This window comes from Bos indicus, chromosome 25, assembly GCF_029378745.1.
Source record: "Bos indicus isolate NIAB-ARS_2022 breed Sahiwal x Tharparkar chromosome 25, NIAB-ARS_B.indTharparkar_mat_pri_1.0, whole genome shotgun sequence".
NCBI classification, from domain to species: Eukaryota; Metazoa; Chordata; class Mammalia; order Artiodactyla; family Bovidae; genus Bos; species Bos indicus.
In genome coordinates, this window is record NC_091784.1 from 20,478,434 (window position 1) to 20,504,387 (window position 25,954).

At 39.1% G+C, this 25,954-nt stretch overlaps 1 protein-coding gene across 1 annotated transcript in view; it reads left to right on the forward strand.

Moving 5' to 3' along the window:
• The first annotated feature begins 6,365 nt into the window (after positions 1–6,365).
• LOC109578125 (phospholipid-transporting ATPase ABCA3-like) overlaps positions 6,366–25,954 on the forward strand; it is a 204,253-nt gene continuing 184,664 nt past the window's right edge. Inside the window, exons 1-4 of the mRNA XM_070779778.1 lie at positions 6,366–10,240; positions 10,570–10,822; positions 12,717–12,844; positions 24,444–24,585. Of these exons, the coding sequence (XP_070635879.1) occupies positions 10,100–10,240; positions 10,570–10,822; positions 12,717–12,844; positions 24,444–24,585 (664 nt within the window). The 5' untranslated portion in view covers positions 6,366–10,099. The remainder of the gene's footprint in view (positions 10,241–10,569; positions 10,823–12,716; positions 12,845–24,443; positions 24,586–25,954) is intronic.

Here is a 25,954-nt window from a genome sequence, read left to right on the forward strand (position 1 = left end):
TCTGATGTGAAGAGACCCTGATACTGGGAAAGATTGAGGGCAGGAAGAGAAGGGGACGACAGAGGATGAGATGGTTGGATGGCATCACTGACTCAATGGACATGAATTTGGATAAACTCCGGGAGTTGGTGATGGACAGGGAAGCCTGGCATGCTGTGGTTCATGGGGTCACAGAGTTGGACACGACTGAGCAACTGAACTGAACTGAAATGAAGCTGCCTATATATTTTGGAGATTAATCCTTTGTCAGTTATTTTGTTGTAATTATTTTCCCCCATTCTAAGGGTTATCTTTTAATCTTGTTTATTCTTTCCTTTTCTATGCAAAAGCTTTTAAGTTTAATTAGATCCCATTTTTTATTTTTGTTTTTATTTCCATTACTCTAGAAGGTGGGTCATAGAGGATCTTGCTGGATTTATGTCAAGAGTGTACTGACTTGTTTTCCTCTAAGAGCTTCATAGTTTCTGGTCTTAGGAGAAGGAGAGAAGAGTCCTCAGTCATGTGCAACTCTTTGGGACCCCATGGACAGTAGCCCACCAGGCTCCGTCATCCATGGGATTTTCCAGGCAAGAATACTGGAGTGGGCTGCCCTTTCCTTCTCCAGGGGATCTTTCCAACCCAGGGATCGAACCTGGGTCTCCTGCATTGCAAACAGATGCTTTTACCGTCTGAGCCACCAGGGAAGCCCTCTGGTCTTACATTTAAGTCTTTAATCCATTTTGAGTTTATTTTTGCATTTGGTGCTAGGAAGTGTTCGAGTTTCATTCTTTGTTCTTTTGCTTTGAAAGAAAAGTGTTCTTTTCATTCAGAAGTGTCCAGTTTTCCCAGCACGACTTATTGAAGAGGCTGTCTTTTCTCCATTGTGTATTCTTGCCTCCTTTGTCAAAGATAAGGTATCCATAGGTGTGTGGGCTTGTCTCTGGCTTCCTATCTTGTTCCATTGGTCTATATTTCTGTTTTTGTGCCAGAACCATACTGTCTTGATGACTTTAACTTTGGAGTATAGTCTGAAATCAGAAAGGTTGATTCTTCCAGCTTCATTTTTCTTTCTCAAGGTTGCTTTGGGTAGTCAGTGTTTTTTGTGTGAACATACAAATTGAATATTTTTGTTCTGGTTCTGTGAAAAATACCATTGTTAGTTTGAAAGGGATTGCACTGAATGTGTAGATTGTTTTGGGTAATATGGTCATTTTCACAATATTCTTTCAATCCAAGAACATGGTATATCTCTCAATCTGTTTATGTCATCTTTGATTTATTTCTAGTGTCTTATAGTTGTCTGCATACAGATCTTTTGTCTCTTTAGGTAGATTCACTTCTAGATATTTTATTTATTTATTTATTTATTTGCAGTGGTGAATGGGATTGTTTTCTTAATTTCACTTTCTGATTTTTTTTGTTGTTAATGTATAGAAATACAAGTGATTTCTGTGTATTAATTTTATATCCTGAAGCTTTACAATATTTATTCATTGATTAGTCATAGTAATTTTCTGGTGGCATCTTTAGGGTTTTCTATGTATAGTATGTCATCTGTAAACAGTGAAAGTTTTACTTATTTTCTAGTTTGGATTCTTTAAATTTATTTTTCTTCTCTTACTGCTATGTCTAAGACATCCAAAAATATATTAAATAATTGTGGAAAGAGTGGGCACCCCTATCTCATTCCTAATATTAGAGGAAACACCTTCAGTTGTTCACCACTGAGAATAATGTTTGCTGTGGGTTTGTCATATATGGCTTTTATTATGTTGGGGTATGTTCCTTCTGTGCCTGCTTTCTGGAGAGTTTTTATAAATAGGTGTTGAATTTTGTCAAAAGCTTTCTCTGCATCTATTGAGATGATCATATGGTTTTTATCTTTCAATTTGTTAATACAGTATATCACATTGACTAATTTGCATATATTGAACAATCCTTGCATCCTTGGGTTAAAGCCTACTTGATAATGATGTATGGTCCTATTAACGTGTTGGATTCTGTTTGCTAGAATTTTGTCAAGGATTTTTTCATCTATATTCATTAATGATATTGACCTGTAATTTTCTTTTTTGATAGTACGTTGTCTGGTTTTGGTATCAGGATGATGGTGGCCACCTAGAATGAGTTTGGGAGTTTTCCTTCCTCTGAAATTTTCTGGATGTTTGAGCAGGATAGGTGTTACCTCTTCAGTACACTTTTGGTAGAATTTGCATGTGAAGCCATCTGGCCATGGGCTTTTGTTTGATGGAAGATTATTATTTTTTTTAATCACAGTTTCAAATTTCCTGCTTGTGATTGGTGTTAATGGCTTTTATTTCTTACTGGTTCTATTTTGGAAGGCTGTACATGTCTTAGAATTTGTCAATTTCTTCGAGGTTGTCCATTTTATTGGCATATAGTTGCTAATAGTAGTCTTTTATGATCCTCTGTATTTCTGCATTTTCTGTTGTAAATTTTCCTTTCTCATTTTTAATTTTATTGATTTGCTTCATCTCCCTTGTTTTCTGGATGTTCTGGCTAATGGTTTGTCGATTTTGTTTATCTTATCAAAGAACCAACTTTAGTTTTATGGTTTTTGCTCTTGTCTCTTTCATGTCTTTTTCACTTATTAACTGCTCTGATCTTTATGATTTCCTCCTACTAACTTTGTGGGGGTTTTGTTCTCTTTTAGTTGCTTTAGGGGTAGGGTTAGGTTGTCTATTTGATGTCTCTTTTGTTTCTGAGATAGGCAGGTATTACCATAAACTATCCTCTTAGTACTACTTCTGTTGCATTTCATAGGTTTTGTATTGTGTTTTCATTGTCATTTGCTTTTAGGTATTTCTTGTTTTCTTCTTTAGTTTCTTTAGTGACCTTTGGGTTGACGAGAAGCATACTGTTTGGCCTCCATGTGTTTGTGTTTTGTACAGTTTTTTCCCCTGTAGTAGACATCTAATCTTACAATGCTGTGGTTAGAAAAGATGCTTGAAATAATCTCATTTTTTAAAAATTTATCAAGGCTTGATTTGTGACCCAAGATGTGATCTGTCCTGGAGAATTTTCCATGTGCACTTATGAAGAAAGTGAAATCTACTGTTTTTTGATGAAATGCTCTGTAGATATGGAGAAGGCAATGGCAACCCACTCCAGTACTCTTGCCTGGAAAATCCCATGGATGGAGGAGCCTGGTAGGCTACAGTCCATGGGGTTGTGAAGAGTAGGACACGACTGAGCGACTTCACTTTCACTTTTCACTTTTCACTTTTCACTTTCATGCATTGGAGAAGGAAATGGCAACCACTCCAGTGTTCTTGCGTGGAGAATCCCAGGGACGGGGGAGCCTGGTGGGCTGCCATCTATGGGGTCGCACAGAGTCAGACACAACTGAAGCAACTTAGCAGCAGCTGCAGCCCTGTAGATATCAGTTAGGTCAAACTGGTCCAATGTATGATTTAAAGTTTGTGTTTCCTTATTAATTTTCTATCTGAATGATCTGTCCATTGGTTAAGGGATATTAAAGTCTCCTACCCCTTAACCAATGGACAGATCATTCAGATAGAAAATTAATAAGGAAACACGTTGGACTGTGAAGAAGGCTGAGCGCCAAAGAATTGATGCTTTTGAACTGTGGTGTTGGAGAAGACTCTTGAGAGTCCCTTGGACTGCAAGGAGATCCAACCAGTCCATTCTGAAGGAGATCAGCCCTGGGATTTCTTTGGAAGGAATGATGCTAAAGCTGAAACTCCAGTACTTTGGCCACCTCATGCGAAGAGTTGACTCATTGGAAAAGACTCTGATGCTGGGAGGGATTGGGGGCAAGAGGAGAAGAGGACGACAGAGGATGAGATGGCTGGATGGCATCACTGACTCGATGGACATGAGTCTGGGTGAACTCCGGGAGTTGGTGACGGACAGGGAGGCCTGGCATGTTGTCATGGGGTCGCAAAGAGTCGGACACAACTGAGTGACTGAATTGAACTGAACTGAAAGTCTCCTACTATTACTGTGTTACTGTCTGTTTTCCCCTTTAATACTTGTTTGCATTTTCTTTATGTATTGATATGCTCCTGTGCTGGGTGCATATGTATTTCTAATTGTTATATCTTCTTGGATTGATCCCTTGATCATTATATAGTGTCTTTCCTTGTCTCTTGTAACAGTCTTTATTTTTTTTTCTTTTTTTTTTTAATTTTATTTTTAAACATTACAATATTGTATTAGTTTTGCCAAATATCGAAATGAATCCACCACAGGTCTGATATGACTGTTGCTGTTTCCACTTTCTTTTTATTTCCATTTGTATAGAATATTTTTTCCAACCCCTCACTTTCAGTCTGTGTGTCTCCCTAGGTGTGAGTTGGGTCTTTTGTAGACCGCCTATATAGGGTCTTGTTTTTTATCCATTCAGCCAATCTATGTCTTTTGTTTGGAGCCTTTAATCCATTTTGGCTTCCTAATCCAGGAAGCCAAAATGGGTTAAAGGAATCTGATTAGGAAGCTCAGTTGGTGAAGAATCTGCTTTCAATCTGCCTGCAGGAGACCCTGGTTTGATTCCTGGGTTGGGAAGATCTGGTGGAAAAGGATAAGCTACCAATCCCAAAGAAAGGGAATGCCAAAGAATGCTCAAACTACTGCACAATTGCACTCATCTCACATGCTAGTAAAGTAATGCTCAAAATTCTCCAAGCCAGGCTTCAGCAATACGGGAACCGTGAACTTCCAGATGTTTAAGCTGGTTTTAGAAAAGGCAGAGGAACCAGAGATCAAATTGCCAACATCCGCTGGATCATGGAAAAAGCAAGAGTTCCAGAAAAGCATCTATTTCTGCTTTATTGACTATGCCAAAGCCTTTGACTGTGTGGATCACAATAAACTGTGGAAAATTCTGAAAGAGTTGGGAATACCAGACCACCTGACCTGCCTCTTGAGAAACCTATATGCAGGTCAGGAAGCAACAGTTAGAACTAGACATGGAACAACAGACTGGTTCCAAATAGGAAAAGGAGTACGTCAAGGCTGTATATTGTCACCCTGCTTATTTAACTTATATGCAGAGTACATCATGAGAAATGCTGAGCTGGAAGAAGCACAAGCTGGAATCAAGATTGCCGGGAGAAATATCAATAACCTCAGATATGCAGATGACACCACCCTTATGGCAGAAAGTGAAGAGGAACTCAAAAGCCTTTTGCTGAAAGTGAAAGAGGAGAGTGAAAAAGCTGGCTTAAAGCTCAACATTCAGAAAATGAAGATCATGGCATCCGGTCCCATCACTTCATGGGAAATAGAGAAACAGTGGAAACAGTGTCAGACTTTATTTTAGGGGGCTCCAAATCATGGCATCTGGTCCCATCACTTTATGGGAAATAGATGGGGAAACAGTGGAAACAGTGTCAGACTTTATTTTTTGGGGCTCCAAAATCACTGCAGATGGTGACTGCAGCCATGAAATTAAACGACGCTTACTCCTTGGAAGGAAAGTTATGACCAACCTAGATAGCATATTCAAAAGCAGAGACATTACTTTGCCAACAAAGGTCCGTCTAGTCAAGGCTATGGTTTTTCCAATGGTCATGTATGGATGTGAGAGTTGGACTGTGAAGAAGGCTGAGCGCCGAAGAATTGATGCTTTTGAACTGTGGTGTTGGAGAACTCTTGAGAGTCCATTGGACTGCAAGGAGATCCAACCAGTCCATTCTGAAGGAAATCAGCCCTGTGATTTCTTTGGAGGGAATGATTCTGAAGCTGAAACTCCAGTACTTTGGCCACCTCATGCGAAGAGTTGACTCATTGGAAAAGACTCTGATGCTGGGAGGGATTGAGGGCAGGAGGAGAAGGGGATGACAGAGGATGAGATGGCTGGATGGCATCACTGACTCGATGGACATGAGTTTGGGTGAACTCTGGGAGTTGGTGATGGACAGGGAGGCCTGGCGTGCTGCAATTCATGGGATCACAAAGAGTCGGACGTGACTGAGTGACTGAACTGAACTGAACTGAAAATCACTGCAGATGATGATTGCAGCCATGAAATTAAAAGACGCTTACTCCTTGGAAGGAAAGTTATAACCAACCTAGATAGTATATTCAAAAGCAGAGACATTACTTGCCAACAAAGGTCCATCTAGTCAAGACTATGGTTTTTACCAGTAGTCATGTATGGATGTGAGAGTTGGGTTGTGAAGAAAGCTGAGCACCGAAGAATTGATGCTTTTGAACTGTGATTTTGGACTCTCGAGAGTCCCTTGGACTGCAAGGAGATCCAACCAGTCCATTCTAAAGAAGATCAGTCCTGGGTGTTCTTTGGAAGGAATGATGCTAAAGCTGAAACTCCAGTACTTTGGCCACCTCATGCGAAGAGTTGACTCATTGGAAAAGACTCTGATGCTGGGAGGGATTGGGGGCAGGAGGAGAAGGGGACGACAGAGGATGAGATGGCTGGATGGCATCACCTACTCGATGGACGTGAGTCTGAGTGAACTCCGGGAGTTGGTGATGGACAGGGAGGCCTGGTGTGCTGCGATTCATGGGGTCGCAAAGAGTCGGACAGGTCTGAGCCACTGAACTGAACTGAACTGAAAGGCCAGTTCTTGGGCAAGATACATTGTTGCACAAGGCTTAAGAAAAGCAACAGGAAGAATGCTCACCTCCTTCTTAAAGAGCCCTAAACTTTAATTCCCTCAGAACATCTCTTACATAGAGTGGAAGAGGATTATCATTTCTTGAATGTTTTTCATAGGCCATATAGCATCTCTGTAATGTAAGTAGAACTATGCCCATTTTTTTTAAAAAATGAGGAAATAATGTTGAGCAGAGAACAAATAACCTTAAATAATCCTGTTACCTTAAGATGGATATTGTGGGAGTGGGTCTTGTAAGACCTTTCTTATTACTAGTAACCAGTAGAAGAAGTATATAAGGCCTAGATAAGACTAGCATGGTGGGCACTCTCCGTACCCCTTCTGATGTCTGTGTCAGAAGCTTTCTCTGTCCCTTTTTCACTGTAATAAAACTTCTGCCACACAAAAGCTTTGAGTGATCAGGCCTCGTCTCTGGCCCCTAAAGGAAATCAAACCTGAATTTTCACTGGAAGGACTGATGCTGAAGCTGAAGCTCCAATACCTTGGCCACCTGATGTGAAGAGCTGACTCATTGGAAAAGCCCCTGATACTGGGAAAGATTGAGGGCAGGAGATGAAGGAGGCGACAGAAGATGAGATGAATGGATGGTGTCTCCAACTCAGTGGACATGAGTGTGAGAAACCCCTGGGAGATAGTGAAGGACAGGAAAACCTGGCACGCTGCAGTCCATGGGGTTGCAAAGAACTGGACGCAATTTAGCAACTGAACACCAACAACCTTGTGGTGTGCAGAATTCTGCTGAAAAACCAGCTGGGATTTCCCTTGTGTGTTATTTGTTGCTTCCCCTTGTTGCTTTTAATATTTTTTCATTGTATTTAATTTTTGTCAGTTTGATTAGTATATGTCTTAGCATTTTCCTCCTTGGGTTTATCCTGTTTGGGACTCTCTGCACTTTATGGACTTGGGTGATTGTTTCCTTTCCCATGCTATGGAAGATTCCAGTGCTTATATCTTTAAATTTTTGCTTAGGCCCTTTCTCTCTCTCTTCAACTTTTGGGACCCTTATAATGCAAGCGTCCCAAATGTTTAACATTGGGACTAATGTGTTAACGTTGCCACAGAAGTTTCTTAAACTGTCCTCAGTTCTTTAATTCTTTTGTTTTATTCTGTTCTGTGGCAATAATTGCCACCATTCTGTCTTCAAGCCAACTTATCTGTTCTGTCTCATTTCCTACTATTGACTCCTTTTAGTGTGTTTCATTTTAGGTATTGTATTCTCCAACTGTTTTGTTGTTGTTGTTGTTGTTGTTGTTCTTTGTTTCTTTTAGCTCTTTGTTAAAGATTTCTTGTATCTTTTTGGTCTGCTCCTCAATTCTTTTTCTGAGATTTTGGGTCATCTTTACTATCATTACTATGAGTTATTTTTTGGGTAGATTCTAGCCTATCTTCTCTTCACTTAGGTGTTCTTTTGGAGTTTTATTAATATCTTCTTCCTCCATCTGCAACATATTCTTCTGCTACATCATTTTGTCTAACTTTCTGTGTTTGCAGTCTTCATTCCAGCAAGTGCAGGATTGCAGTTGCTCTTCTGTTGTCTCCCCTCTGTTGTGAGGGTTTGGTCTGAGAATCTTGTGTAGGCTTCCTGGTGGGAGGGACTGGTTCCTGCCCACTGGCGGATAGACCTGGGTCTTGTCCCTCCAGTGGACAGGGCTGTATTCAGGGTTTGTTTAGAGGTGACTCTCGACTTGGGAAGACTTTAGGCAGCCTGTCTCCTGATGAGTGGGGCTATGTTCCCACCCTATTGTTATTGGCCTGAGACATCCCAGAGGCTGTAGCTTGGTGTCAATGTCGTGGCCTACAGGAGAGCTCACACCAGTGAGTATGTCCTAGAACCTCAGCCACCCGTGTCCTCATTTCCTCAGTGAGCCACAGCTGTCCTCTGCCTCCCCAGGAGACCCTGTAAGATCAGCATGTTGGTCTGCAGCAGGTTCCTATGAAGTTACTACTTTTTCCTTGGGTCCTGGCATACATACCTAAGACCCTGTGTGTGCTCTCCAAGAGTGGAGTTTCTGCTTCTCACAGTCCTGTGGAGTTCCCCCAATCATGCCCCACTGTTCTTCAAAGTCAGATGTTCTGGGGACTTCTTCTGAAACCAGACCCTCAGTCTGGGGAGCCTCATATGGGGGTCTGTCTCAATCTTGTGAGACAGTCTCTGTAATATATTTTCCAGGTTGTGGGTTGCCCATCTGGGTGGTATGAGATTTTATTGTGAATGCATGCTTCATATTGTCTTGTTGTGGCTTCTTTGTTTTTGGATGTAGAGTATCTTTTTTGGTAGGTTCTAGTCATTTTTGTTGATCATTGTTCAGCAGTTAAGTATGATTTAGGTGTTTTCATGAGAGGAAGCAAACTCATGTCCTTCTACTCTGGCATCCTGTTTCCAGCTTCCTAAGTATATTATTCGTTGATGCTAGTGTAAGTGAGATTTGTTTCCTTAACTTCCTTTTTGGATGGCTTGTTATTAGTCTGTAGGAACATATCTGATTTTGTATGTTTATTTTTGTGTTCTGCAGCATTCCTGGATTCCTATGATTACTTTTATTAGTTTGATTGATCCAAAGGGTTTTTTGTGTGGAATCCTTTGGGTTTTCTCTGTATAAGATCATGCTATCAATGAATACAGACTGTTTCACTTCTTCCCTTATGATTTGGATATGTTTCATAATTGTCCTGGCTAAAACATCCATTACTGTGTTGAATAGAAGTGGCAATAATGGGTATCCTTGTCTTGCTCTAGATTTTAAGAGAAAACACTTTCAGTTTTTCAGTGTTAAGTATGATGTCAGTTGTGGACATTTCATATATGCCTTTATTATGTTAAAGTACCTTGTTTGTGTACATAATTTGTTGAGTGTTTCTATTATTGAAGAGTGTTGAATTTTGTTACTCTTTCTGTGTTGAGATTATTTTATGATTTTTATCTTTTATTTTAGTAATTAGTGTATTACATTTATTGATTTGCATATACTGAACCATCCTTACCTTCCAAGGATAAATCCCCTTGATCATGATCAGTGGGGCTTTAATTGTGCTATTGGATTTGGTTTGCTCAAGTGTTTTGAGGAGTTTTGCATCTTTATTTATCAGGAATATTTGCATGTAGTATTCTCATAGTGTCCTTATGTGGCTTTGATATCAGCATAATTCTGGCCTCCTAAAATGAATTTGGACATGTTCCCCTACCCTTCTATTTTTTGAAAAGTTTGAGAAAGATTGGTGTTAGTAGAATTTACTTGTGAAGCCATCTGGTCTTGGAAAGTATCATAAGAATATCAGATCCTGTTTGCTTATGCCATCTTGAAAAATGGAACCACATTTGTTTAGCTACTTCTTTGTTTTCTGACCACATTAGAACATTATAGATATTAAGGAAATTATTGAACAGAAAAATAAAAGCAATTTAATTTTATTTCAAACACAAAATCATTTTTGCTATCAAACTTTGAGACTGATTAAGGAGAAAATTAGGAGAAAGAAGTAATACTGTTGTTCGCTTCATGTTCACATTATTAGGTAACTTAACATTAAAAAAATTTTTTCTCCATTGCTGGAATCGAACATACACTTTTTGTAGAAGAATGAATTTATTGACACTCAACCAGTTTGCAGTGCTCCTCTGGAAAAATTTTACCTTAAAGGTATGTAAAGGTATCCTTGGAAAATGTTCATAAATGCCCATGTGGTGCAGTTTGGATTTTGGGTGTGGGTGGGGGTGGGTTTATATACATGCACACACTTGAAAAATCAATTCCAGAGCTGAAAGTAGCTCTTCCAAATGTATGAAACTTCATTAATCAATAGTATAGTCTGACCTATAAGAAAACTGGTTAGGGGAGTTGGAGGGGTGATATGGAACTTTAGCTGTTTCAGGGTGAAACTGGCAGAAACTTAATATCATAGAACTATCTATTTGCTTTGAATGTGTACTCTTAAGTTAATTAACACAATCTTTTTGTTCCTCTTCTAGAGGAGGCAGTTCTTTAATTTAATATTGGAAGTCCTAACTGCATTGGCGTTTCCAATGATGCTTTTGCTCTTACGTGCTGTTATTCATATAACTGTTGCTGGGCCTTACACTTTTACTTCTCAACCCATCAGTACTCTGCCTTCATTCCTCCAAAATGATGAAAGATGGGAATTGATTTATGTGCCTTCTAATATTGATGTGGTAAAAGAAATCACTGAGAATGTGAAGAGGAATCTAAACATCAGTATAAAAGGTTAGAAATTAAAGTTTTATGTAAAGCTTATCATTAACATTTTTGATGGAGCTGAAACAGTATAGGGAAAAGAATAAGAATAAAGTTGGATGTATCACACTGCCCAATTTTAACATTTCTCTCTGGCTGCTTTCAAGATATTTTCTGTCTTTATTTTTCAAAAGTTTGATTATGATGTGTCTGTGGATTTCTTTGGAGAAGGCAATGGCACCCCACTCCAGTACTCTTGCCTGGAAAATCGCATGGATGGTGGAGCCTGGTAGGCTGTGGTCCATGGGGTCACTAAGAGTCGGAGACGACTGAGTGACTTCACTTTCACTTTTCACTTTTATGCATTGGAGAAGGAAATGGCAACCCATTCCAGTGTTCTTGCCTGGGGAATCCCAGGGACGGGGGAGCCTGGTGGGCTGCCTTCTATGGGGTGGCACAGAGTCGGACACGACTGAAGCGACTTAGCAGCAGCAGCAGCAGCAGCAGCAGCAGTGGATTTCTTTTGGTGTTTTTCTTTGGGGTTCACTGAGCATTTTGAATCTATATGTTGCACAAAGTTGGGGGACTTTACAATAATTATTTTTAAAATTGTTTTTTAACATGGCCGTCTTTCTTCTCCTCTAAGACTATGATGATACATTTTGTATTGTCCCACAGGTTGTTAAGGCTCTGTTCAACTTTTGTCTAATCTTTTTTTTCCTCTCTTGTTCAGATTAGAAAATTTCTATCTTGAATGACTCCTTCCTGTATTATAACTATACAGGTGTTGAGCCATCAAATGAGTTGTGTTTTTTAAAGCACAAAGTGATCACCTCCTGATTTGTTTCTCTTAATTAAGTAACCTTTTTGAGATATAACGCACATTCCATATTTTCACCCATTTGAAGTGTGTAATTCAGTGGCTTCAATATATTCACAGAGGTGTGCAACCACTGCCACAAATAATTTTAAAGCATTTTTATCACCAAAAATAAATTCCAAAATCTTTAGTCATAGCCCCACAATTATCCATCCCTATCAAGATAAGAAAAACAGTAATCTCTTTTTACCTCTACAGATCTGCCTATTATAAATCTTTTATATAAATAAATGGTTTACATATGAACCTATAATATAAATTGTTTACATATAAACCTTTTATATCAACTTTATAAAATGCAATATGTGGTCTTTCATGACTCTCTTCTTACACTTAAAATGTTTTCAGGGTTAACCCATGTTGTTGCATGCATCAGTTCTTTATTCCTTTTCATTGTCAGATAATATTCCATTGTATGGATACACTGCATTTAATTGGTACAATATATCTTTCATCAGTTGAAGGACATTTGAGTTGTCTCTACCTTTTGGCTACTATAAATAATACTGCTACAAACATTCATTTATGGGTTTTATGTAGACATATGTTTTCATTTCTGTTGGTTATATACCAAGAGTGGAATAAATGTGTCATATGTTTACTCTATTTTTAACTTTTCAAGGAAATGCCAGACTGTTATCTAAAGTCATTATACCATTTTACATTCTGATTAGCAGTGAATGAAGGTTCCACATCCTCTCCAGCACTTGTTATCTTCTGTCTTTTTGATTATAGTCATCTCAGTGGATGTAAAGTGATTTCATTGTGATTTCAATTTGCATTTCCCTCACCACTAATGACTTATCTTTATATGTGCTTTATAGTGATTATTTAAAATTGCAATAAAATTTTATAAAAGTTTTTATCAAAATATTTTGAACCCCAAATATCCATTAAGTTGTTGTGATACCAGTATTTAAGAAACAGTGTTTTCAAATTTGCATATTTGCATAGAACGTTTTTGTCCATGTAAACTAATATATTTTCTCTCAGAAGGGATTATCATATGTTTTTATTTAAGTGAACAATTTTACTTCTCTGTAGTTCAAGGCTTTTCTTCAGAAATTGAGTTTGAGAAGTACATTAAGTATGACTATCGAGCTCATAAAGTGCTGGCTGCCATTGTTTTTGACTGTGACTTCAAAAATAGGCATGATCCATTGCCACTTCAGGTGAGAAAGTTGTATTTAAAGTTTTCTAAATAAATAGTTTTCTTGGAATTGGATTTTTAGTTTCTATGATTTTAATGAATTTTGTATTATCTACCCTATTTTATTAGTGAAGAAACTAATTTTCCCAAGATCAAACTACTTGTATAAAATAAAGCAAGAATATGAATCCAGATTTGAGTAGCTTTAAGGATGTCTGTGTTTGTAGGTTTTGAAATATGCTAATAAGGGAAGAATTGTATCTTTCATGCACAGGACTTCTGATTCATGGGACACTTGGACTACTCATACAGTGCTTCTAGTTTTGCAAAAGGTAGTGAAACACAAGCATGGATAGAGCCTTTTCTTTGAATGAGACATAGAATTTAAGTCCTTTCATAAATCTATAGAGAAAACTCTAAGGCTAACCCACATTGATCCAGATTAGATGATAGCATAACCCAAGAGAAGGAAAGAAAAAGATAGTGCTTTCCTTGGCAGATCTTATAAACATTGTCTCCTGGTGGTGATGAAAATAAAGGGCAATCTATAACAGCTCCACATGGAGCCAAATTCTATATTTAGAAAACAGATGCTTGTCAGCAGAAGGCAAGATTAATAAAACCACTAGTAGGACAATATATATATTCTTTCTGTGTGTCCCATCCTTCCATGACTTTTCTTTTGTGCCAACTTCTATTTACTAAGTCAGAATTATCCATATACTGATATAGGTTTAGGCTCAACAATATACATTGGCTCAAAGTGTCTTCAGTGCTATTTTAAGTTTCATCTTATTGCTGAATAATAAGGCTTTCCTGGTGGCTCAGACAGTAAAACTTCTGCCTGCAGTGCAGGAGACCTGGGTTCGATCCCTGGGTTGGGAAGATCCCCTGGAGAAGAAAATGGCAACCCACTCCAGTAGTCTCGCCTGGAAAATTCCATGGACTGAGGAGCCTGGTAGGCTACAGTCCATGGGGTCGCAAAGAGTCGGACACAAATGAACGAGTTCACTTTCTTTCTTATTTCTGACTGACTGTGCTTGTGTCACCAAAAGTTTGAACTAGGTTTATGACATCACATCATGTGCTCAGGTGCTTGGTCTGTTTTTTTTTGTTTGTTTGTTTGTTTGTTTTTCTGGCTTTATTGAGATATAATTCATGTATAGAACTTCCCTGGTGGCTCAGATGGTAAAGCGTCCGCCTGCAATGCGGGAGACCTGGGTTCAATCCCTGGGTCAGGAAGATCCCCTGGAGAACGCAATGGCACCCCACTCCAGTACTCTTGCCTGGAAAATCCCACGGATGGAAGAGCCTGGTAGGCTACAGTCCATGGGGTCGCAAAGAGTTGGACACGACTGAGTGACTTCACTTTCACTTTCTTTTTATGTGTAACACTGTTAAATTTAGGATATGCAATGTGATGATTTGAAATGTGTATATTGCAAAATGATTACCACAGCAAGGTTAGCTGATATATTCCTCACCTCACAGAATTACCAGCTTTGTGTGTGGTGAAATATTTAAGATGAGTAAGTTCTGGGGATCTAATGTATTGCATTCTGCGTGGTCTGTTTTGATGATTTTTCTAAAACCTTTTGATTTCTATTGATGATTTCATGTATAGCATAGACCATCTAATGTCTACCAGCTTTCCCACATCTTAGGTGACTTTTTATTTTTTAATTTTATTTATTATTACTCTTTTGACTATGCTGAGTCTTCATTATGGCATGCGGGCTCTTCCTTGCATTACGAAGTCTTCTCTAGTTGTGGTATGTAGCCTGCAGGCTTAGTTGCCCTGCAGCATACAGGATCTTAGTTCCCTGACCAGGATCAAACCCACATCCCCTGCATTGGAAGGTGGATTCTTTACCACTGGACCACCAGGGAAGTCCCTTATGTGACTTTCTTGACAGATCTTTTGTTCATTTACAATGATCCACAATGATCAAACTAAATCTCAGATATGATCAATCATGTCACTGTCCTGATGAAAAGACTTTGGTGACTTCCAATGTCCAGAGTCCTTTGCACAAATATATGGCTATCAGTACCCTAGTACTTGGCTATCTCTGATCCTCCTTACCAAACTTTTTATGTTCCAACAGTACTTAACTTCCAGAAATTACCTGGAAACACTGTATTGCTTTTTGTTTCTGGGTCTTTGGTCACATTTTCTCTGCTGTACAAATGCTACTGTGAATTCCCATTCAAACTCCCATTCAGCTTCCACCTATCCCTTTCTTTTCTGTCTTCATCACAACCTGCGCATATTTCTGTTAGTCAGAATTCATATGGGAACAGACACTACTGAATGCATTTCAACAAAAGTGTTTTTATATAAGGAAATATTTACACATTCACAATTTAGATTTTAGTCACTCTTGACAAACACTTCAGAGGATTTAGCTTACCTGTTTAGACAAACCATTCCCTTATTGAGCCTTTAGCTATCAGGTCATAGTCGCTGCAAATGGTCTTAACTGTTTTCTATGGAAAAGTAAGCACCAAGAGGTGCCCCCGTGTACCTCACTGTTTTCATTATGTAAAGTGAAAGTGAAGTCGCTCAGTCATGACCGACTCTTTGCGATCCCACGGACGGTAGTCTACCAGGCTTCTCTGTCCATTGGATATTCCAGGCAAGAGTACTGGAGTGGGTTGCCATTTCCTTCTCCAGGGGATCTTCCTGACCCAGGGGTCGAACCCAGGTCTCCTGCATTGCAGACAGACACTTTACTCTCTGAGCTACCAGGGAACAATAGCAACCTTAATCATGATTAATTGGTTCCTCTCATATCGTAATTTGTTTATTTGCCAGCGTACCAGTGTGAGTAGCTCAGTAATACTAGGTGATAATCATACAGCTATTTGGTGGAAGCTTTACTGTATCTCCTCGTAAAAGTCTGCTACCCCAGAAAACAAGGCCTTTAATGCAGCAGAACTTGAGCTTGTAAGGATGGGATGTATAAATTCCACAAGTAGGCCTCTGGGAGTGATTAGAAGGGCCAGTTCTACTTCCAAGCCTTGGTTCCCCTACCCTTATGTTTTACCAAGAACATAGAGCCATATACCAATTATTGTTACATAGGCCACATCCTATAGAACAGTGTCCCAGATTAACAGAGTGTTATCCTTATCTGAAATTGAACAGGCATTTTCAGTTTCTTCTCTCAGGTCTGCTGCTTCTGAGTCATAATGGCATATGGTAAGAACTATAGACCCAGTGGTTCAGGTGCCCATTATTGTATCTCCTTAACTATAAAACAGGTCCCCTGCTGGAGGCATATTGTGTGCCTTTACCCCTATTGCAGACCCATTTCTTTTTCTGGACTCCACTGAAAATTTTTACATCATAAATAGATCTGACCAGTTCTCTTTGTGGTATATGCCATCACCAAAATTTTGAAAAACAGGCTCATCAAAAAAAAAAAAAAGGCCCATCTCTTTTTACAGTGTTTCTTTTGAGTGGTTAGGAGTACAGTGTACAGCAAAACTACTCTTTGAGGATATATCCTGGCATACCTCAGAGACCATTGGACCCATAAAAAGCTCACCAGTTAGCAAGGTCCTGAATCTTTATAGGCTTTATCTCTCAACCTGTGGTAAGAAAATATCTTACTAAGGCATTTAGAATGCTTGTCACTTCCTGTTTATCTGGTCTAAATGTAAATGCAAATTCACAGGACTTAAAATATATAGAACCATTTTGTAAATGACAAAGTCAGAAGACGTATATAAAACATTTAAAACTACAATAATCATTGAAGTGTAATACTGGCATATGATCAACAAATATATCTATGACACAGAACAGAAAGCCCATAGTCATTTGGGACTTCATTGTGATTTAGTGGCTAGGACTCTGTGATCCCAGTGCAAGGGCCTGGGTTCAATCCTTGGCCATGGAACTAGGTCGCACATGCCACAACTAAGAAGTCACATGCTGCAACTGAAGATCCTGCATGCAGCAGCTAAAGATTCCACATGCCACAGCTAAAGATTCCTCATTTCACTAAAAGATCCTGCAGGCCACAAATGAAGGATAACACATACCATGACAAAGATCGAAGATACCACATGCCACAACTAGGCCTGGTGCAGCCTAATTCATTCATTCATTCATTTTTAAAAATAGAAATACAAAGGCACCAAAAATCTTACGGGGAAAGAAAGATGTTTTAATAAATAGTGCTGTAATGATTGGATGTATATATGGAAAAAATGAAACTTGAACTGACCTCCTACTACACACAAAAAATTAGCTCATGAATTTTAGATTTAAATGTCAAAGCTAAACCCAGTGCTTTTAGAGTAAAGCAAAGACAAGTATCATCTTTAGTTGGGAGTAGCAGAATTTTTTAGATCACAGAAAGTGATAACCATTAAAGAAAAAATTAATAGATTAACTTTTATCAAACTTTTAGAAACTTCTTATCATCAAAAGACACTGTTGACTTCTGGTCTGGACAAGATGGTGGGGACTCAGTTCTTTCTGTCATTCCTCACTAAGCACAGCTGGATGTAATGCGAAGGCAAAGCAAAACTCTGAAAAGTGATAAGAACACTGCAAGTTGTTTTAAGACCTCATGCCTAGAGGAGCAGCACAGGGGCACACATCTTAATGTATCACAGCCAACAGATGACAGCCAAGACCCAGCATTATCTGACCTCCAGCCTAGCAATAGAGGGCAGCAAGTAGCCTCATGCCATTCCACATCAAATGGAAGCATTTCTAACATTAGACAGTTCTGACACATCTAGCATGAGGAATGGATAGGGAGCCCTGATAACTATTAGTGGCCAGGAAAAACACTCTCCTTCCTTACCAAGCCCTTCCCCTGCTAATATATACTGAAACACATGAGCAAGAGGTACTCAGCCACAAATATCCCAGTCTAGAAGCCTCTTCATCACCTCCAGCCTAAGACATCCCTCAATGCAAGACTCGAGTGGGTGGGCCAGTGGAACCATCAAGAGGGTCCCAGCTACAAAAAAGTGGCAATGTCTATGGGCCAGAGACTCTCTTTTCCTGTTCAGATACATGAGGGCAGTCAAGGAACCGTGATAGGGAAACTCCACCACAAGAAGTCCCACATTCAGAAAGAATTGTCTGTCCCATACAGGCAGGTCCCTGCCACATGTGCCCAAGCAGGAAAGCCTCTTCCCTCTTGTGGGCTGAGTATCCTGTCTTATATTGGGAGCCCCCAAAGCAAAACAGGCAGAATTGGCATGAGGAACTCAGCCACAGAAAAGGTCTAGCCTGGGAAGGTCTTTATGCCTTGTGCCTCCTCTGCCCCTAGAAGGAAAACTCGTATTCCTTTAGGCAGAAATAACAGGAACCAGTGTGAGCCCCAATGGAACCACATAAACTATGAGACCAAAATTAGTACTTAAAGAGCTCTGGAAATTAAATTGTCATTGAAATTAGCCATTGCTGCATAAAATAGGCTGACTGCCTTATATAATAAAGTATTTAAATAGGATCCAGAGTCTCCTAAAATAATAGACAAAATTAACAAAATAAAATAGAAAATCATCTGTCGAACCAAGAACCAATTTACTGATATGAGAACTGAGATGAATTAGAGGTTAGAATTATCTGAGAAAGATTTTAAAGCAACCATCATAAGACACGTTTCAACAGCAATTAAAAACTGTTTTGAAACAAATGAAAATATAGGAAATATAAGCAGAGAAATAAAAGTTATAAACAAGAAGTTATAAGCAGTAAATTCAGTAACAAATAACAACCTAGTGGGAAAAAGTTGGCTTAAACCTTAACATTCATAAAACTAACCTCATGGCATCCAGTCCCATCACTTCATGGCAAATAGATGGGGAAACAGTGGCAGACTTTATTTTGGGGAGCTCCAAAATCACTCCAGATGGTGATTGCAGCCATGAAATTAAAAGATGCTTACTCCTTGGAAGAAAAATTATGACCAACCTAGACAGCATATTAAAATGCAGAGACATTACTTTGCCAGCAAAGGTCCATCTAGTCAAGGCTATGGTTTTTCCAGTAGTCATGAATGGATCTAAGAGTTGGACTATAAAGAAAGCTGAGTGCTGAAGCACTGATGCTTTTAAACTGTGGTGTTGGAAAAGACTCTTGAGAGTCCCTTGGACTGCAAGGGGATCCAACCAGTCCATCCTAAAGAAAATCAGTTCTGAATATTCATTGGAAGGACTGATGTTGAACCTGAAATGCCAATACTTTGGCCACCTGATGTGAAGAGCTGACTCATTGGAAAAGACCCTGATACTGGGAAAGATTCCCAGTATCAGGAGGATAAGAAGACGGGAGAAGAAGGGGATAACAGAGGATGAGATGATTGGATGGCATCGCCAACTCAACGGACATGAGTTTGAGTAAACTTCGGGAGTTGGTGATGGACAGGGAAGCCCAGCGTGCTGCAGTCCATGGGTTCCCTAAGAGTCAGACACGACTGAGAGACTGAACTGAACTGAACTGGGATGGGCTTAATGATAAAGTAGACAGAGGAGAGGATATAACACTGAGGAATAAATTTATCCAAGGAAGTGCAAAGAATGTGCACTGAAAACTACAAAACATTGCTGAAAGAAATGAAGACCAAAATAAAAGGAAAGACAGCCCTAGTTCATGGGTGTGCAGATGTGTTCTAAATTGCTTCATTCATGTCTGATTCTTTGTGATGCTATGCACCGTAGCCCACTAGGCTCCTCTGTCCATGGAGTTCTCCAGGCAAGAGTACTGGAGTGGGTTGCTGTGCCCTCCTCCAGGGGATCTTCCCAACCCAGGGATCAAACCTGCATCTCTTACGTCTCCTGCGTTGTCCGGCAGATTCTTTATCACTAGCAACATCTGGGAAGCCCTAAGTTCGTGGGCAGGAAGACCTAATTTGTTAAATCATACTACCAATAGCTACCTAGATTCATCACAATCCTTATCAAAATTCCATGCTGTATACCTAAAATAGTAGTTTTAGGTATACAGCATGGAGTTTCAAATTTTTTATAGATTATACACCATTTAAAGTTATGAAATTTGTTTATATTCCCTGTGCTGTAAAATATGTCCTTGTAGCTCATTATTTTAAAACTAATAGTTTGTATTCCTTAATTCTTACCCCTATATGCCCCTCCCTCTTTCCCTCTCTCCCACTGATAACTACGAGTTTGTTCTCTGTATCTGTGAGTCTGTGTCTGCTTTGTTGTAGTCATTTGTTTTGTTTTTAGATCCCACAGTTGAGTGATAGCAAGCAGTATTTGTCTTTCTCTGTCTTTTCTCTAAGCAACATGTCCATCTATGATGTTGCAAATGGCAAATTTTCATTCTTTTGTGGCTTAGTAATATTCCCGTGTATGATATCTTCTTTATCTATTTAACTGTGGATAGACATTAATCTTGCTTCCACGTTGGCTATTGTAAATAATACAGCTGTGAAAACTGGGGCACATGTATATTTTTAAAATGAGTATTTTGCTCTTTGAAAAATACTCAGGAATAGAACTGCTGGATCATATGGTAGCCCTATTTTAATTTTTTAAGGAATCTCCATACTGTTTTCCATGGTGGTGTTGGTGGTATTCAGTCACTCAGTCCTGTTCAGCTCTTTGCACCTCCGTAGACTGCAGCATGCCAGACTTCCCTGTCCTTCACTATCTCCCAGAGTTTGTTCTAACTCATGTCCACTGAGTCAATGATGCAATCCAACCATCTCATTCCCTGTCACCCCCTTCTCCTCCTGCCCTCAGTCTTTCCCAGGAACAGGATCTTTTCCAATGAGTCAGCTCTTCACATCACATGACCAAAGTATTGGAGCTTCAGCTTCAGCATCAGTCCTTCCAGTGAATATTCAGGGTTGATTTCCTTTAGGATTGGCTGGTTTGATCTCCTTGCTGTCCAAAGGACTTTTGAGAGTCTTCTCCAATACCACAGTTCAAAAGCATCAATTCTTTGGCACTCAGCTTTCTTTATGTTCCAGCTCTAACATCCATACATGACTACAGGAAATACCATAGCTTTGACTCTGCAGAACTTTGTTGGCAAAGTGATGCCTCTGCTTTTTAATATGGAGTATAGGTTAACTGGTTCCAAAGAGGAAAAGGAAGTACGTCAAGGCTGTGTATTGTCACCCTGCTTATTTAACTTAAATGCAGAGTACATCATGAGAAACGCTGGACTGGAAGAAACACAAGCTGGAATCAAGATTGCCGGGAGAAATATCAATAACCTCAGATATGCAGATGACACCACCCTTATGGCAGAAAGTGAAGAGGAATTAAAAAGCCTCTTGATGAAAGTGAAAGTGGAGAGTGAAAAAGTTGGCTTAAAGCTCAACATTCAGAAAATGAAGATCATGGCATCCGGTCCCATCACTTCATGGGAAATAGATGGGGAAACAGTGGAAACAGTGTCAGACTTTATTTTGGGGGGCTCCAGAATCACTGCAGATGGTGACTGCAGCCATGAAATTAAAAGACGCTTACTCCTTGGAAGGAAAGTTATGACCAACCTAGACAGCATATTCAAAAGCAGAGACATTACTTTGCCAACAAAGGTCCATCTAGTCAAGGCTATGGTTTTCCCTCTGGTCATGTATGGATGTGAGAGTTGGACTGTGAAGAAGACTGAGCACTGAAGAATTGATGCTTTTGAGCTGTGGTGTTGGAGAAGACTCTTGAGAGTCCCTTGGACTGCAAGGAGATCCAACCAGTCCATTCTACAGGAGATCAGCCCTGGGATTTCTTTGGAAGGAATGATGCTAAAGCTGAAACTCCAGTACTTTGGCCACCTCATGCGAAGAGTTGACTCATTGGAAAAGACTCTGATGCTGGGAGGGATTGGGGGCAGGAGGAGAAGGGGACGACAGAGGATGAGATGGCTGAATGGCATCACTGACTCGATGGACATGAGTCTGAGTGCACTCTGGGAGTTTGTGATGGACAGGGAGGCCTGGCATGCTGTGATTCACGGGGTCGCAAAGAGTCGGACACGACTGAGTGACTGAACTGAACTGAACTGAACTGATAGGTTTGTCACAGCTGTAAGTCCAAGGAGCAAGTGTCTTTTAATTTCATGGCTGCAGTTACCATCTGCAGTGATTTTGGAGCCCAAGAAAATAAAGTCTGTCACCATTTCCATTTTTTTTCCCCTATTTGTCATGAATGATGGGACCAGATGCCATGATCTTAGTTTTTTGAATGTTGAGTTTTAAGCCAATTTTTCAGCTTTTTAATCTCAACTAATGCAGAAAAAGTTTTGAGAAAATTCAGCACCCATTTATAATAAAACTAGTGAGCTCTGTTACAGTCATACTATGGAATATTACTCTATTCCTGCATGCTCAGTCATGTCTGACTCCTTGTGACCCGGTGGACTTAGCCTGCCAGGCTCCTCTACCCATGGGATTCTCCAGGCAGAATACTGGAGTGAATTCAACCCTGTGATGGAACCCAAATCTCCTGCAGCCCTGAATTGGCAGGTGTATTCTTTACCACTGAGCATCAGGGAAGCCCCCTATGGAATACTGCTCAGTGATAAAAAGGAATTAACTACTGAAAATATCAATTACATTAATGAATTTCAAAACATACGGAGTAAAAGAAGCCTTCTATGAAAGAGTACAATTCTATATTTAATTCTATTTATATGAAATTTTATAATGGCCAGAATTAATCTGTGGTGAAATTAGAAAAATTATATCTCTGACTGTGGTCAGGATCAACGGGGAAAGGGCATTACAAAAACTTTCTGGAATGAGGGTAATGTTGATCTTGATAGTAGTTGAGTTAGAATAGCTATGCATTTTTAAAACTTACATCAGATCAGACCAGTCACTCAGTCGTGTCTGACTCTTTGCGACCCCATGAATCGCAGCACACCAGGCCTCCCTGTCCATCACCAACTCCCGGAGTTCACTCAGACTCACGTCCATCGAGTCAGTGATGCCATCCAGCCATCTCATCCTCTGTCGTCCCCTTCTCCTCCTTGCCCCCAATCCCTCCCAACATAAGAGTCTTTTCCATGTACAGTTAAGATTTGTACATTTTACTGTGTGTAAATTTTACCTCAAATGAAAACTATAGGCAACTATTAAAATCTAGTAAATGGTGAACTTTTGGTGAAACTGTGCTGAAGTCTAACTTTCTTTGCAGTGCATCCAAAACTTAAGTATATTGATAGATAAAGTATATAGATATTACATATATACAAGTTTATATAGATATATTATTTAAGCTTACATGATGTATAATATAAATTATATATGCACACCTAATTTTGCCTTTTTTATGAAAACGGTAGCATACTTGTCAGTAATTTTTTTCTTTTTGAACCATAAATCCATTTCTACTTTGCTTTTTGATGCTACAGCTACATTTCCACTTTTTCAGCCAGCTATCGGACTCAGCTAATAAAAGGCACTAGAGGCAGACTAGAAGCAAGAGTTGGAGAGAAAGAAGTAACTTTAACTTTCTGTTGGCTTTCTGGCTACCTGTAGTTGCTATGAATGACACCCCAGCAATATCTCTTTTTTTTTGTCAGTAGCATTTTCTTTCTCATAGCGGCAGACAAATGCAGTTTGAAGATTGCTCGACGCTTTTCAACATCAGCTTTACCACACCCTCTCAAAGATATCCAGCACTAGGCAACTAGAGCTCCTTTTCAGAAGTCAAGGTCCCCATCCAAAGTCCCCTCTTTCAAGCTCTGTAACCTAGTACTAGCTGACTTATGCCCCTGCTCAGAGGCTTGATTTTTCATCCCCACATGACCTCTCATTTAAGTTTACAAATTTTACTAATTGCAAACCCTTGTTTTTGTTTCCTTAGTCCTAGGGCCAATGACTGCTTCCTGCTGTCTCTATCTGATACCTTAACGCTCTCCTATCCATTAGGTTATCTAGTATGGATAGTATAACCTATCCATTAGGTTATCTAGTTTCTATTTCCTGACTATACCTCAAGCAGATACAGAATTCTGTATTGTGTAGTTTATGCAGTCTGTTATGTATGAGCGGTTAGGTTGATTCCAATATGCTGTATTTCCACGACAAATAATGTTACAGCAAACAACCGTGTGCATGTGGTTTTTTCCCATACTGTTTGAGGTTTATATTCCAAGTCTGTTATTGAAAGTATGATTGCTGAATTAAACAATGCATGCATATATAGTTTTGTGGAACATTGTCAGATTCTGCATTATTATTGTGCCATTTCGCATACTACAAGCAGTGTATTAAAGTGCCTGTTGACTGCCTTGCCAACGCAGTATGTTAACACGGTATGTTTTGACTTTTCCAGTTTGACAGGTAAGAAAGATATCAATGTAGTTTTAATTTGTATTTATTCCATTCTATGACATTGAGAAGGTTTTTATATGTTTGTGGACCATGTGTATATCTTCTTTTTGTGAACTGTCTGCATTGGGACTTAAAATATAAATATGATTGGATTATATTTGTTGTGCTTGGAGTCACTGTCACTTGCAGGCATTCAGAATCACTTTCATATCAGATGAGTCTCAATTTCAAATTACATGGTTTCCTATGTGGATTTAACTTTGCTTTATTTTCTAATATTTGCTTTTCAGTTTAGTTTGGTTTTAAACATAGTTTGTTTTCTGCTGCTACTTCTAGGTAAAATACCATCTGCGTTTTGCTGCTATACAGAGGACTATCATATGGCCAGATGAGACGGGCTGGAAAACAACCTTACTTTTCCCTAATCAGCCCTCTGTAGGACCCAGGAATCCAGGTCATCAGGATGGAGGAGGTCCTGGTGAGCAGATCCTTATGTATATGCATACTTAATTTTTATTACACTTGCATAATAATATATATGTTATTTATATTGTGTATATATGTGTGTGTATGTGTATACATGTATGTATACATATATGTATTTACACAGATATATGAAATAAATCACTTTATTTTTAACTTGCAATTTTTAAATTAAATGTATATTATATAAAAACTACTAAATCTTATACATTTGGTAAACTAACATATATATATAGAGAGAGAGAGAGAATATATAATATATATATATAATGCTTTGTTGTTATTTAATCGCTAATTCATGTCAGAATCTTTTGTGACCCCATGGACAGTAGCCTGCAAGGCTCCTCTGTCCATGGGATTTTCCAGGCAAGAATACTGGAGTAGGTTGCCATTTCCTTCTCCAGAGGAATTTCCCAACCCAGGAATTGAACCCATGTCTCCTTTGGCAGGTGGATTCTTTATCACTGAGCCACCAGGGAAACTCTTTCAATTCTTATACCGATATGCTTATCTTTATTTAGTTTAGTGTTCTGCTTTTCAAATACATATATTTTAATTTGTTGGTATTGTTTGAATATTCATGTCTATGTATAATTCTATTGATTTGATCTAAAACTTAAAAAATTGTGATGACAATTTTTAATTCAAATTTTCATATTGCATATTTTCTTGAAAAGCCCTTAATGTGTAATATGAGTTTACCAACTATACTTGAGATTTTTATGCAAAGTGAAAGTGAAAGTCGCTCAATCGTGTCCGACTCTTTGTGACCCCATGGACTATACAGCCGTGGAATTCTCCAGGCCAGAATTCTGAAGTGGTAGCTGTTCCCTTCTCCAGGGGATCTTCCCAACCCAGGAATCAAACCCAGGTCTTCCACACTGCAGGCAGATTCTATACCAGCTGAACTACCAGGGAAGCCCAAGAATACTGGAGTGGGTAGCCAGTGCCTTCTCCAGCAGATATTCCTGACCCAGGAATCGAACCAGGGTCTTCTGCATTGCAGGCGGATTCTTTACCAGCTGAGCTACCAAGGAAGCCCTTGAGCTTTTAATATTTAGCAGATATTCAGCAGAAGGAAAAAAACCTATGCACATTTTAGCATAAGCAACAAAAATTGGAAACATCATAACCAGTAATAGAATAGATGAACATATTAGACAGTCATTAAAAATAATCTATATGTAGTCTGTTAAGAAAGAATTTAAGCTGAGTCTACAAGTAACTGTATGAATTAGCTAGACGGAGATAAATGAGTACTATTCCACATAGTGCAAGTAAGATCATAAACACATCAAGATAGGATGCCACATTCAGGGGACTACATGGCATTTTGTTTGTTTTCTTTTTTATAGCTAGAATAG